Genomic DNA, 13,306 nt, shown 5'->3' with positions numbered 1-13,306 from the left:
ACTTCAAAATTCCAATTGCCCTATTGTCCAATACTAAAACTCTAAATAATTTTTTACATATAAATAAAAATACAGCACTCGGGTTAGATTTTTGACGAGTTGTTTAAATCAAACATTGTTCATGTTCACTTTGTTTTTTGGTGAATAAAGCACGGGGAGCGTCACTTATATAGCGTCAAGCATGTGTTTTTTTACTGTGCACTTGGGTATAGTAGTTTTTTTTTGTTTATAAAATTCAACTTTTTATTAATATTTTCTGGCGGCAAGCGGCAAACCATTAAATTAGCGGAATCAATTTTTTTCTTGGAATCGCATATGATAAATTTAATGCATATTAAAAAATATAAGATTTTTAAAAATCGATTTCATTAATTCATTTCTTGTTATTTATTCAGTATCATTTAAAAACAATCATAATAGTTGATAAGCTGATTTTAAAGCTTCTCGACAAAAATTTGTCAACTTATAAACCATCAATGATTTTTTTGAACAACGCAACATATTATAACACTTGAAAAATTATCAATGCCAACGATTTCCTTACAAATTGTATTACGCAAATTTTTCATTATTGCAATAGCCAGTAATTTTTTCGCTGATAATTGTTTTTTAATTTTTTTTTGGTTTGAAGGTTTTTATACACATCACAGAAAAAATCCGTAGAAAAAATATCATTTCAGCCACCGCAGAATGTCGGTCACTCGATCTAGAGCCGCGCGTATTTTCCGGAGCACCGTATGAAAGACAGGCCAGACAAGTTCAACGGATGGAACGCGTCCCGAGATATCCAACCAACCACAAGAGCCCCTCGAATAACTTGCAACAGAGTGTCTATCACAAACAGCAGCATCGCAGATGACATGCTTTGTAGCGTAATTTAAGCACCGGGAGAGGCACCTGCCATTAGTTTGATATTACAAAGGAAGTTAAAAACTAACTGCCCTCATACATTTTCTTAGTGAAATTATACGGAAAATCAAATAGCTTAACCTGGGTTTGGCTCATATTGAAGTACATCTCATGTGAGATATCTGCAATCCAATTACTATACGATACAGTTCATTGGTTAATTATAAAAAAGTTATTAGACTGATTATAGAATCGGTATAATTACTTCTAAATTAATAATGTACCATTCGCTTAGGAATAATTATAGAAATACTTCACAAAATATTTATTACAATACCCAGATTATCTTCATATTGATTCCTCGACAACAATTTACTGATAAAAACAATACGTGACATTTATTATTATTTTGTGAAATTCTGGTATGTTCGCAATCACACGACATCGTTCGGAATAATACGCTTGGCTTCCAATAACTAGGTGTTTCATACGTCACATGGGCCGTCCGCATTGAAGACACCCAGTGGGGCGTCTCAGACGTCGCAGGGGCTGGCCATCTCGGCACGGGACACTCGACGATCGCGTCCCGCCAGGATCTGGCTGGACAGCGACCGCTGCAGCGACCCGGCTCGCAGCCGCGTTGTTCCCTCCGACTTGGACTTCTTTACCTTACTGCCACCCACCGCTGGAGTCTTTCCTTTGCCGGCCGCCTGCGCTGGCCCGTCTGCTGGGGACACTTTACCTAACATTGTGCATCAACATTTTGACCTAATCTTTATTGCTCTCATAATACAACAAAATACTATGCGATACGCTGCGTTTAAGCATGAGCCTAGTACCGTAACAAAACACGGAATATGAGTACGATTATCAATAATTGATTCACTTATTCGTAAAAGGACACCATTCGACATAATTCCAATAAATATTTTTTTTTAATCGGGCTATTCACAAATCTTTAGTAAAATATTAGCCGATTTTTTTTTCATTTTTGGTGGAAATATATTGTACCTACTAATTAAAATAAAACACAATATGTAGTACTAATTTCACCGGTCCAGATTATTAGGTGAAATTAGTAAGTACTAAAACTGTGTTTTATTTTAATTAATCAAACAATGTAGGTATTATATTATTTTCATATTATATTTGATTTGATTAGTCACTCATCAAAAGTTAAGCTTGAATGCAAAGAATATAATTATTACTTACGTCATTATATACGGCTGAATATAATTCCAGGTAACAAAGACTGATTGATAAAATATAATAGTGTCTACTAAAGAAAAATCAAAATTATAAGCATTTTGGTAATTAAAAAAAAATATTTTACTCTTACAATCAATTAGACTGTGTTGAATACGTTTCAGTTATTAGAAGAAAATTTAATTTTTCAACAGAAAAACTTTTTGAAAAAAAAATATTTTTTACTCATATTAGGATAGATTTTCATAAATCATCGATTAGAGCTACTGTTACTGTCAAATACTGTCATATTTCCAATTCGTGGAAAAACAGTGACCATAACGGCTATGCGTACATATCTCGTCCCGATGTCATAATAATCAACCATTGTTTTTTAAAAAGATTATAGACAACTGAACTCTTTTGGAGAGCGTAGCAACAATATTATCATATTAACTAAAGTTTTCTAATATTCCATTTGAGTATTTTTTTGAAACCCTAGTTCCGCATCTTCAGCCACAATGTACGCCCACTAATGTCAAATGTGACGTAAATCATTAATGACGGCGATGCTTCAATTGACATAATAATATTATGTGTTAGTGTCTATTTGCTACTGGTAAGTATGCATAGTGCCTAAAGATGCCTAAAGCCGATACTGTCGCAAAATGACTCAAATAAAATAGTACAAAATTTAAACTAAATAAAATTTCACCAACCACCCTCAGTCGATAATATTTTTCTATTCATAACGAATTACTTGTCAATTATGAAAATTATTACTATTGAAAGTCTATATTGTGTACTTTATTATATATATTATGTTATTATTGTTAAATTAAAAAGTATTTTCATTCATATAAAAAGTGATGAAGTTAAATTTAAAAGATAGAAAAATGTTTGTCGTAAAAAAGGGTTATATTATAGTATAATAAGTGTACGGTATCTGTCTGTGTGTATATTATCAAATATTCTCAGATGACGATACCTAAAACTAGTAAGTACAAGTACTCGGTTCTGATTTGTCGTAAGTACGATTTGCTACTTTTTAATCTAGTTTGAAGACTGAATCTATAGGTAAATATATTATGCCATGTTGGTTTATATCGCAGATTAAAATTCTAGGTGTCAAATACTTAAACCGAATGATAAAATTATTGCAATGCTTACTGAAGAGACATTAAGAGCACGAAATAAAATGATGATATCGATTGCATTACAAAAATATTTTTTTTCTTTTACAACTAATTAAAAAATATCGTTATGGGTGATAAACAACGCAAAACCTCTGCAAGTAAATTTGGAGACTATAGTTTAATATATTTATTGATAATTTTATTTTAAATAATCAATACAATAAAACATTAAAATGTTTTTTTCAATCGAAAAACTATGTAAAATATGAATTCCTCAAAAGCCATATTTTGATTAGTACATCGATTATTCTAGACCAATGTTCTTCAACCTTTTAACACCCGCGGCCCAGTGAACATATGATAAATATTTCGCGGACCAGTATAAGCCATAAATAATAACCATTATAGATATAATTTTATTTATTAAATCTTATGTTTTAAAATTACAACTTTTGGTTAGTGCCACATCTGCTGCTGCTTCTTTGTAAGCAAATTTGATATAGGTACGTGGTTGCAGCATTGTTTCTGAGAGACAAAGCGCTCGATTTCTCTATTTGGTTTTTATTACTGACATAGATGAAAAATTCTTTTCACATAAATAAGTCGAAAAAAATACCAATAATAATAATTCAGAAATGGATATTCTTTATCAAGGAATATTCAAAATTGAGACAATGATTGCATTTTATGTCTGGACACCAGAGTGATATCAGAAGATAGCTCGATCAGCTTTTCTCTCTCACGAGAATCAAATGCCCATGATTTAATATCTTCCAAAATGGGATTATTAATCCAAAGGTTAGAGGTCCGCCTTCACGTAGATCTTAATTTTCAGAAAAAATATTTATTCTTCAAGTTTTCAGATAACGCTTTTAAATGTTGGCTTAAACATTAAATATGACTTTCTGGTCATATATCAATATCAGCAACATTCGACAATTCCTTCAGCATTTCATCTAGTGCAATTTCCCCCAATCGTGTAGCGATATATTCGTTTGATAGTATGATGAAAGCTTTCGCGGACCGGTAATAAATTCTTGTGGACCGAAGCCGGTCTGCGGACCACCGGTTGAAGAACACTGTTCTAGAGAACATAAATAAATATAACTTGAAATTTTTCGAGCTTCACTATTGTGACCACATCAAAGTTTGATTTTATTCTAAAAAAGGTTATACTTAAACATTTTTTTTTATATAGAAATCGATATTTTTAAATTATAAAAAGGAGACGTAAACCTATAAAATTTTCAAAAATCGTTTTATCTCCTTTTAAAATATAAGGTATCAATTATTGTATCGTTAAATATATTTGTAATATACGATGTAGGTACTAATAAAATTCTGGCTCAAAAAGTACAAAAAAAACTTTGTCCTAGATGCAAATCGAGTACTTAAAATGAAACTGATCACTTTGCAGGTTTTGCTAAAAACTTTACTCTCCGCTTTAATAAATATAATTAGGTAGTTAAAGACCTGTTTGTTTGTACTGTTTATGAAAAAAGTATTTTTTTCAGGTAATGGCCCCTTTAAAAATAAGTGTTTCACGTCGGCAAACATTGGCAATTGGATTTTTAAAATATTGTCTCTTCTTTCTGAAATGCACGTTACGGTACGCTTCTCATGTATAAACGCAGCATTAGGGTGCATACACAGTGCGGAAAAGTCACAAAGAACCGCGATATACTCGTAGACTTGCCGTAGATACGAGTAGATACAGCTATTTCAAAGTGAATCTTATCGCTCGATTTGTATGCTCGCTTCTGTAATTGGAAGCTCTTTGCTTCACTGTATATACGCCCTCGGGATCTCTGCACACAAGCTGATTTTGATGCCACAACAATACAACAACTTTAATGACGTATAAACAAAAACATCCATAGTACACCATCTTTATTAATTGACTTCTACATATTGCGTGACGTCAAAATCATCTGATGTAGCAGTCGGGTTATTTCTATGCTTATCTTTTTTTCTGTAGTGACATCTTCTTTACAAAAAATAGTCACAATTGGAAACAATTAAATATCATTACGATCATTTCTGAATATCAATGTAAAATTTAAATCAAATCTCAAAACAATTTTGAACATTTATAATAGTTATAAGCGTACTAAAACATCAGTGGATTAAGTGTCAATGCTAATGTTACTTCGATTTGGATAAAAGTTACTCACCCTTTTCAATGTCGGTGTGAGAAGACGCCTTACGACAAACGACGACTCCGGCATTGTTGAGGAAATATTGGGTTTTACCTTCCTTTGATGAGGCTGAATCCTGTAAAAATTTAAAAAAACGCAACTAGTTAGTTAAACTTACACGGGTACTTAATAACATTTTTGAAACAATACACCAACTTATTAGTCACCGGTTACAGCACCGCACCCATTTTGATGCCGTTTGTGCTTGTTCGAATACCGCGTCGAAAGTGCGGACGTCACATTTTTATCATTTTTGAGTGAAATATGCAGATTTAAATGTGTATTCACGTTCTCTTAAGTCCAAAATACTAACTTCTAAAACGACCGTAGTCCAATTATTATACTTTAGAGCTGAAAGTGGGAATGTCTTATTTATGTCATTTTTTCTTTAAGCTATAGCAAAAAGATTAATTTCAAAAGTGCGGAAGACCAACATACGGAGTTTTAGTCAGAACGCGAATGAGATTAGATTAATTATGTTAAAACTACTGTCCTGCAAAATATTGAATATGACGTGACTTCCAGACTTTCAGCTCTAAGTATAACAAAGACATTTTTTTCAGTATGTGTTTGGTTCCATAGACACAATGAATGAGACGAATTGCTAACACATATGACTTCATTTTAATGTCGACAACGGATTATAGGGGTAAGAAAAAAGGAGAAATTGAACTTATTTAAAGGGTGTGGTAAAATAAACAACTAATTTTATTGGTTTTAATAAAAACATTTAAGTTTTACTATTTTACAACGTTTTTATTAGGTCGTATTCTTATTTGTCCGGTGGTTTTTTATCCAGTACAAATCTTGCAATAGATTTTTAACTAACTTCCCGACTAGCTAGACATTCGAAACTTTTAGAATATATCAGAACACGATGTCAATGCATTCTTTTAGCCGTCTTTAAGTAGAATTGAATTCATTTTCAGTGAATTCTGTTTTGGATGAAAAGTTATTTCGGAAGAAATCCGTAATCCAATCCACTATTATTGGTTGCTAGGGGGTCTGGGGTCCTACCAACTAAATTTTTAATATATACGTGCGTTACTATGGAAATCAAAATTACATTTCAGTATTATTTCTATCAAGTAGAATTTTTTTTGATCGTTTAAGCTAGCAAGTCAAGTTTATGATTCAACAGAAAATTTAAAAACACTGTATATAAAAAGTTCGTTTTATCTTTTAATTATTTATAAACTCATTTCACAAACAAATGTATTAAATTAAATTAAAATATTAACATACATAATTTTGAAAAACACTATATACGAAAATAATATATTATAACCAATAGAAAAAATCTTTTTGAAAAAAGTAAGACACCCGGCAGGAATCGAACCTGCATCTCCTGGGTTTACGCCCCAATCCGCGTATTATCCACTTTGCTACGAGGTGACATACTAATGACGACAATCTTTAACTATTTGCCTTTTAATACCTGCTAATCAGCGTTCTTCCAAATCAAGCTACTATCGGCGATCAGTTTTTGTTTATTAAATCAAAGTGGGTACCTACTACTTCAATTACTAACCGACATCCAGGTATTAAATGGCCAATAGTTAAAGTTTGTCGTCGTTAGTATGTCACCTCGTAGCGTAATGGATAATGCGCGGATTGGGGCGTAAACCTAGGAGATGCAGGCTCGATTCCTGCCGGGTGTCTTACTTTTTCAAAAAGATTTTTTCTATTGGTTATAATATATTTTCTCAGAAGTGTTTTTTCAAAATTATGTACGTTCAATAATTAGAATGGTACATTCTTAAATCTTGTGAATTATTCGTTGAATAAAAGAAATAGTTAATAAAAATATTAACAAATACATTTAAAATAAATATATCTACCCTCGATGGCCGTGGATCAAACCCTCATTCTGTTAACTTTTTTTGAACCAGATGATCAAAAATATTAGATTTAATAAAAGAATTAATATTTCCATTAACCATAACCATTAATAGTACTTTTGAAGAGTTATATATTTGCAATAAAAATATGTTAACATAATATTTCTTTCGATTAACTAATTGGATTAATTTCAATAAGGCAATCAAAGATAAAGAAAATAAAGTAAGTAGTTGTGTGCACTTATTGTTCTCTAAATTGTCACTTGGCGATGTCTCAGTGGGCCGTGCATTTGGTTGTTAACCAAAACCTTAATGGTTCGAGCACAACCGGGGGCGTTATTTCATGTTTTCGCATAAATTATACACAACACAGTATAGGTATCAGAAGATATTTTCGTGAGCCTGATGATGTAACTTAGTGATAAAACATTCAACTGCAGGTCGAAAGCTTGGTAGTTTGAGTGCACCAATATTTCTTTTTTTTAGTAACCTGATGCATGGTTTTTTTAATACTTAGCATCCGATTTCACTCTACTAGTGATTTTGCTATACTACACGTAAACGAGTTTTATTAAAAAATTTATAGTAGGTACCAATATCATACAGTACTCAATTTATAATTAATTGTTTTGTTAAATTACCTAATGTAAAGATCATATAATCCCACTATTGTTTTCAGGGTAGAGAATTGCATTCCTTGGCCATCTGTAAGTACTTTGTATTTATAGTAACTGTTAACTATTCGTCTGTAAATTATTTTTTCAATAATTCCATTCCACATCCAAAGTTTAAATCTTCACCTAGTGTCTCCCTTATCGTCATTATGAAACTTAACAGGACAGAAGGAGGATAATATTCGAGTGCTTAAAGTCAGACAACGTTATCTACAAAAAAGTGTTTTTTTTTTGTTGAGATAACGTTATTTTACATTTACGGCTACATGATAGTCAAACAACGTTATGTCAATCTTTTCTAATTTCTTATTAAATCGTCAGTAAAGTGTAACGCTAACTTTATAAGTTACCCTTGTTTTCATTTTTTTTAAACTATCCCTATAAATTTTAACATCATCATAAGCAAGATAAATGTACAATACATAATAAATTATAAAATATTAACATTAGGTTTTAAATAAACATTTCCCTTGTTGAGTTACAAGAATCAAAATAACGATTTTTGGCTCTCCTGTAAAGTTGCACTTTTGTAGATAGTGTTGTTTGACAATAAGCTCTCGATATTACTTAATAAAAGGGTTGACTTACTTTTGATTTTTTGTCTGCGGATTTTTGTGATGCGGTCTCCCCACTGCCGCGCCACAACAGTCACTGAATCTCACAAAAGGCATTCGTCTTCTGCTCCTTGGCTCCGGGGGTCTCGGCTTGAGAGTCGGCAGTACTACCCTCCGCAGCGCCATCCTTCGGACTGCACATGGAGAAAAAGAAAAACCCTCATCAGTTTATCGTGCTATGGAGGAAAATTACAGTACTATAGTTTGCATGCATTTGCAGCGCTGTATGTCTTGGCCTAATGTGACTTTAAATTACATACTACCAGTTAGGGATTGCAATACCGAATGAAAATGTCACTACTGGTTTTTTGGTATTTCTGATTGAATACCGGTATTCGATAAAACATAAGTACCTATTTATCAGAAAATATAGCTATTACAATCTCTTTAAAACATTATTTAACAGAAAAAACCTACCTATCTACATTTATTATGGTGACATTTAAAAATACATAGGTAGCCGTTTATATTTCGGGAATTGGCAACACTGGTATTGCTAGGTGCAATTTGACTTCTGTATTTTGAAGTTTGACATTTTTAACGGCAAAAGTACTTAGAAAGTTTTTAAAAATGAACCCTTTTTGTTTTTATTAAATTCATTTGAAAAATTTATCTCGACCAAAAAAATAGAATTAACACGTGAAAATTTTCGTGTGATTATTTTTCATAACTTTCGACGTAGATTATCGCGGGAACAGTGCATCGCTGAACTTAGTATTTTATATGCCAATGAAGCACCATCAAAAAAACTACGGTATATTGCTGGTTTAACGAATTTTATCATGGCCATCGTTTGCTCACAGACGAGCCGCGTGAAGGTCGTCCAAAATCGGTTATTTCTCCATAAAACATCGATGCTGTGCGTGAACTGATAATGCAAGATCATCATGTGATATACCGTGAGATTGAGGCATCCCTGGGCATTAGTAACACTAGCTTGTATACAATCTTGCATGAACATTTAGACGTCAAAAAGCTATGTTCGCGTTGGATCCCGCATAATTTGACAATCGCACAAAAAAAGGCGCGTGTCGATTGGTGCTAGGAAATGTTTAAAAAATACGATTGAGGTGCTTCAAAAAACGTTTATAAGATTATTACATGTGACAAATCTTAGATCTATACGTATGAGCCCAAAACTAAGCAGCAGTCGACTGTATGGGTCTTCCAAAATAAGCTTAAACCAACAAAACGTTCTCGCGCTCGTAGCACTTCGAAGCAAATGGTCGCCTGTTTTTTCGGAAAAACGGCCCAAATCGCAACTGTGCCTTTAGAAAATTGTAGAACAGTTAATTCTGAATGGTAAAAAACCATTTGTTTGCCAATTTTTTTGGTGAAATAAGGAAAAGCAACCATCGGGGTCAAATTATCCTTCATCAAGACAATGCGAGCTCTCACACATCGGCTCAAATAAGAGCCTATTTGAGCACTTAAAACATTAAATTGATGGGTCATCCACCGTATAGCCCCGATTTGGCACCGAATGATTTCTTTTTATTCCCGACAGTCAAAGATACATTGCGTGGTCAACTATTTTTTACACTAGAAGAGGCGGTTGATGCATTCAAAAACCATGTTTTGGAGTTACCTTCTGCAAAGTGGCAAAAATGCTTTCCAGATTGGTTCAAATGCATGGAAAAGTATATAAATTATCGTGAAGCATATTTTTAAAAACAATAAAACTGTTTTCATTTATGAAAAAATCGTTTTTTTTTCGTTATTCCCGAAATATAAACGGCTACCCTCGAATGTATTAATCACATTATTGTAGAATTGCTGATTTTTTACAAATAATTTGAATACATTGATAATTTCAACTATAGCCCTCAAAACGACTAGTTTATTAAGTGCATATAAGCGCGGCTGCAAGAAAAGCTTCTTCAATTCAACACTTTTCAATCATCAATAATGTTATTATAGAATAATTGAACATTTGTCATGGATGTTTTTTATTTAGAAATAATATCAGTAGGTTAATTTATCGAGATCGTTTTATAAATGGGTATATTTAATGAATTGCGTTTTATTGTTATTTCACCTATGTTGGATGCAGTCAATAATTTGCATTTTATCAGCTCATAACTATGAATACGTGTATTAATTAAGGCTCTAAGTGCCAAAAAGTAGTATTGCCTGTAGTTACAAAATACCGAGTCATTGCAGTAAAATTTCATGAAGCAGACCTTTTGAAAAATGTGGTTTTACAGTGTGAAGCAATCACGGCATCTTCTAAAATTTTAGGTATTAAGAACTCGCAAGTGTCAACACACCATCGTCAGCCATTTTATATTGAATGAGGTTGACCACTGTAGTGCTATTTACACCATTATAAATAAAACAGGCCAACTGACTTACAACGTCGACAGGTTTAAATATTTTGCTGTATTTTTTTGACTTGCTTGAGGCACTTAGACCATAGTTGAAGTTATTGGCGTTTGTATGTAGAACACTTTTCTATAAAAATGTCAGTTTTTTTGTTTTTGTCACTTAGCGCCTTAATTATTACACGTAGTCACTTTTACACTTGAATAGGAAATACAGTATGAACTAATGAAGAAATACCTAATATTAAATTCATCATCAAAAACTTAATCGAGTGTGGTTTCTTAATACCGAAAATTTCAGTATTTTGATTTCTAAAACCGGTATTTCGGTATTGATAAATACTGGAATACCGGTTTTTAAATACCGGTATTGCAATTCCTACTACCAGTGACAAAGGGTGCCTCTTAGATGGAAACAAACGACTATAACAAACTAAAGAAATGACAATACACGCTTAGGCAATAACGCATGTATATGTATCATAATATACGTCTTAAAATATGTATTATACTAATGTCGGATACCCAGCTATTATTTATTTTGACCGAATAAACGGAATCGTTTCCGCGTTGTTAACAGTAAGAAAGGAAATATTTTTTTACGATTGCTGTATTCCATATGGATACATTATGCTAAGAGTGTTAGAGTGCTCCAAAATTTGTATAAAATCTAATGTCACCACATTAGCACATGTATATGTAATTTAAAGCCTGTGGGTATATGGAAATTACGTGAAAATTGTTAGTAAAAACGTAACAAAAAGTTTCAGATTAGATCGTTTTATTGAAGTTATACTTCTTTAGGCGCGTTTGGAAAATCAGATCAGAGTGTATTTTTGGCATGTGACATGTAACACATAATTAATTTTTTCACACAAAAATAAACGCACTCGATTGGATTCGAACCACCGATTGTTCGGTATCAGCCGAACGCACTGTCTTTACGCCACAGTATGATACTCCAATCATGACGGTTATACAGTATAATATTATAGTTTAGAATTGTTTTTGTTGCCTAGGCAGCAAATTTATTATAGAGTATAATATTATAGTTTAGAATTGTTTCGTTGCCTAGGCAGCGAATTTATTATTATCGGCCATTTGCAATTCCTTACGCAAACAAACTATTAAACGTCATATGGCAGTTGTTACTTTAAAAATAAAAACAACTATAAATAATTATATAATTTAGTAATATAAGTTAAAGTGTAAAGAAATAAACCAACGGCGTTCCAATAAGCGGTCCGTTTTCTTGAGTATGTAATTTAACAAGATATTTAAGAGCTAGTCGAAGAATCTAGGTTATCACAAGTTTTGTTTTTGTTTTGTTACCAAAGAAGTATAACTTCTAACGCGCGTACGTGTACACAGATAGATTTTTTTTTAGTCAATAAGATGTAGTAAAATAAATGGTTGATAAAACAACGCCAGTGAAAAATGTTTCAGATTACTGACCTGTCGACTCTTGGCACACCAGGCTGTCCAGCATTCGCTTGACCTCTAAGAGCTAAGGTTGAGACCATAGGTGGCCGTTGTGGCCTGTTGTCTATAATCTTTTCTATATCGGCCATAATAGCCGGTGATAGTTGTGGTAATATCTGTGGACAAGGAAAAGATAATATTATTAATTATTCTTTGACACAAAGACGTAGAAGAAAGAAAAAATCTGTACACAAATAACAAAAAATCATATGGAACCTTACATCATTTAAAAACAGCTCATGCAAATACCTACTAAAGATCGATAAAATTGATAAGCATCTCATGTAAAAAAGTTATAACCATCGTAATTAAGTTTGATACCCGTATCTTAATTTTAAAAGCACACTGACGCAAATCCGGTGGTTATAAGTCCCGTCGGGTGACGTGTTTATCTTCAAAAATGGATTTATTATTGTATGTATATGCACGAGACAATTATTATTCATTGAATAAGAGAAGTGGTTTATTAAAAAATCATATAGTCAAAATACCATACGCAACGTTTCTTCTAATTTTTCCATTGTATGTGAGGATCATCAACGCATCTAAGCAGTCTGACTCGTCACCCAGTGCGGTAAATTTACACCCCCCCCCCCCCCACAAACACACATACAATTTTCATTAAAACTTTTTGAAGGAATTTAGTAATTAACGTACAAAATTAGCAATTTTTGCAGATATTATATCCGTACTTTCATCAACAATTAATGTATGAAACCGAGACTTCCGTAATTCGTCAAAAAAATCTTTTTTAATGACATCGACAAATTCGAACGCATATTTTTTACTTCCCCAGCTTTCTAGAATATCTCTGTATTTAGATACATGACTATGAATATCTTGTACGACAGCAAAGAAGCATTTTTATTTTTATAGCCAATTATCAATCAACATTATCAATAATTAACACTTTGACTTTGAATCCTATTCTTTCGTTTTTCGGGTGTTTCCGTCATTATTTTCAAAAGTCGACCTCTTTTCAAATTTTTTTCTTGATGCATTT

The 13,306-nt window shown here is 32.5% G+C and overlaps 1 protein-coding gene across 4 annotated transcripts in view; it reads right to left on the bottom strand.

Annotated features, from left to right (window-relative positions):
- Positions 1 to 228: 228 nt before the first annotated feature.
- Positions 229 to 13,306, bottom strand: part of Hk (potassium voltage-gated channel subfamily A regulatory beta subunit hyperkinetic) — a 118,870-nt gene continuing 105,792 nt past the window's right edge. For 2 of the 4 annotated variants that reach the window (XM_085943381.1, XM_085943396.1), the window contains 4 exons: positions 12,277 to 12,419; positions 8,472 to 8,631; positions 5,345 to 5,444; positions 229 to 1,591 (listed from right to left, as the gene is read on the bottom strand). In XM_085943381.1, the coding sequence (XP_085799507.1) occupies positions 8,532 to 8,631; positions 12,277 to 12,419 (243 nt within the window). In that variant the 3' untranslated portion in view covers positions 229 to 1,591; positions 5,345 to 5,444; positions 8,472 to 8,531. Of the gene's footprint in view, positions 1,618 to 5,344; positions 5,445 to 8,471; positions 8,632 to 12,276; positions 12,420 to 13,306 lie in introns of all 4 variants that reach the window. The other 2 variants (XM_085943390.1, XM_085943372.1) reach the window with 2 other exon arrangements.

Source organism: Rhyacophila brunnea, unplaced genomic scaffold, assembly GCF_057557595.1.
Source record: "Rhyacophila brunnea isolate RB1 unplaced genomic scaffold, BYU_Rbru_1.0 scaffold_1, whole genome shotgun sequence".
NCBI lineage: Eukaryota > Metazoa > Arthropoda > Insecta > Trichoptera > Rhyacophilidae > Rhyacophila > Rhyacophila brunnea.
This window is presented reverse-complemented; position numbering and strand designations above follow the sequence as displayed.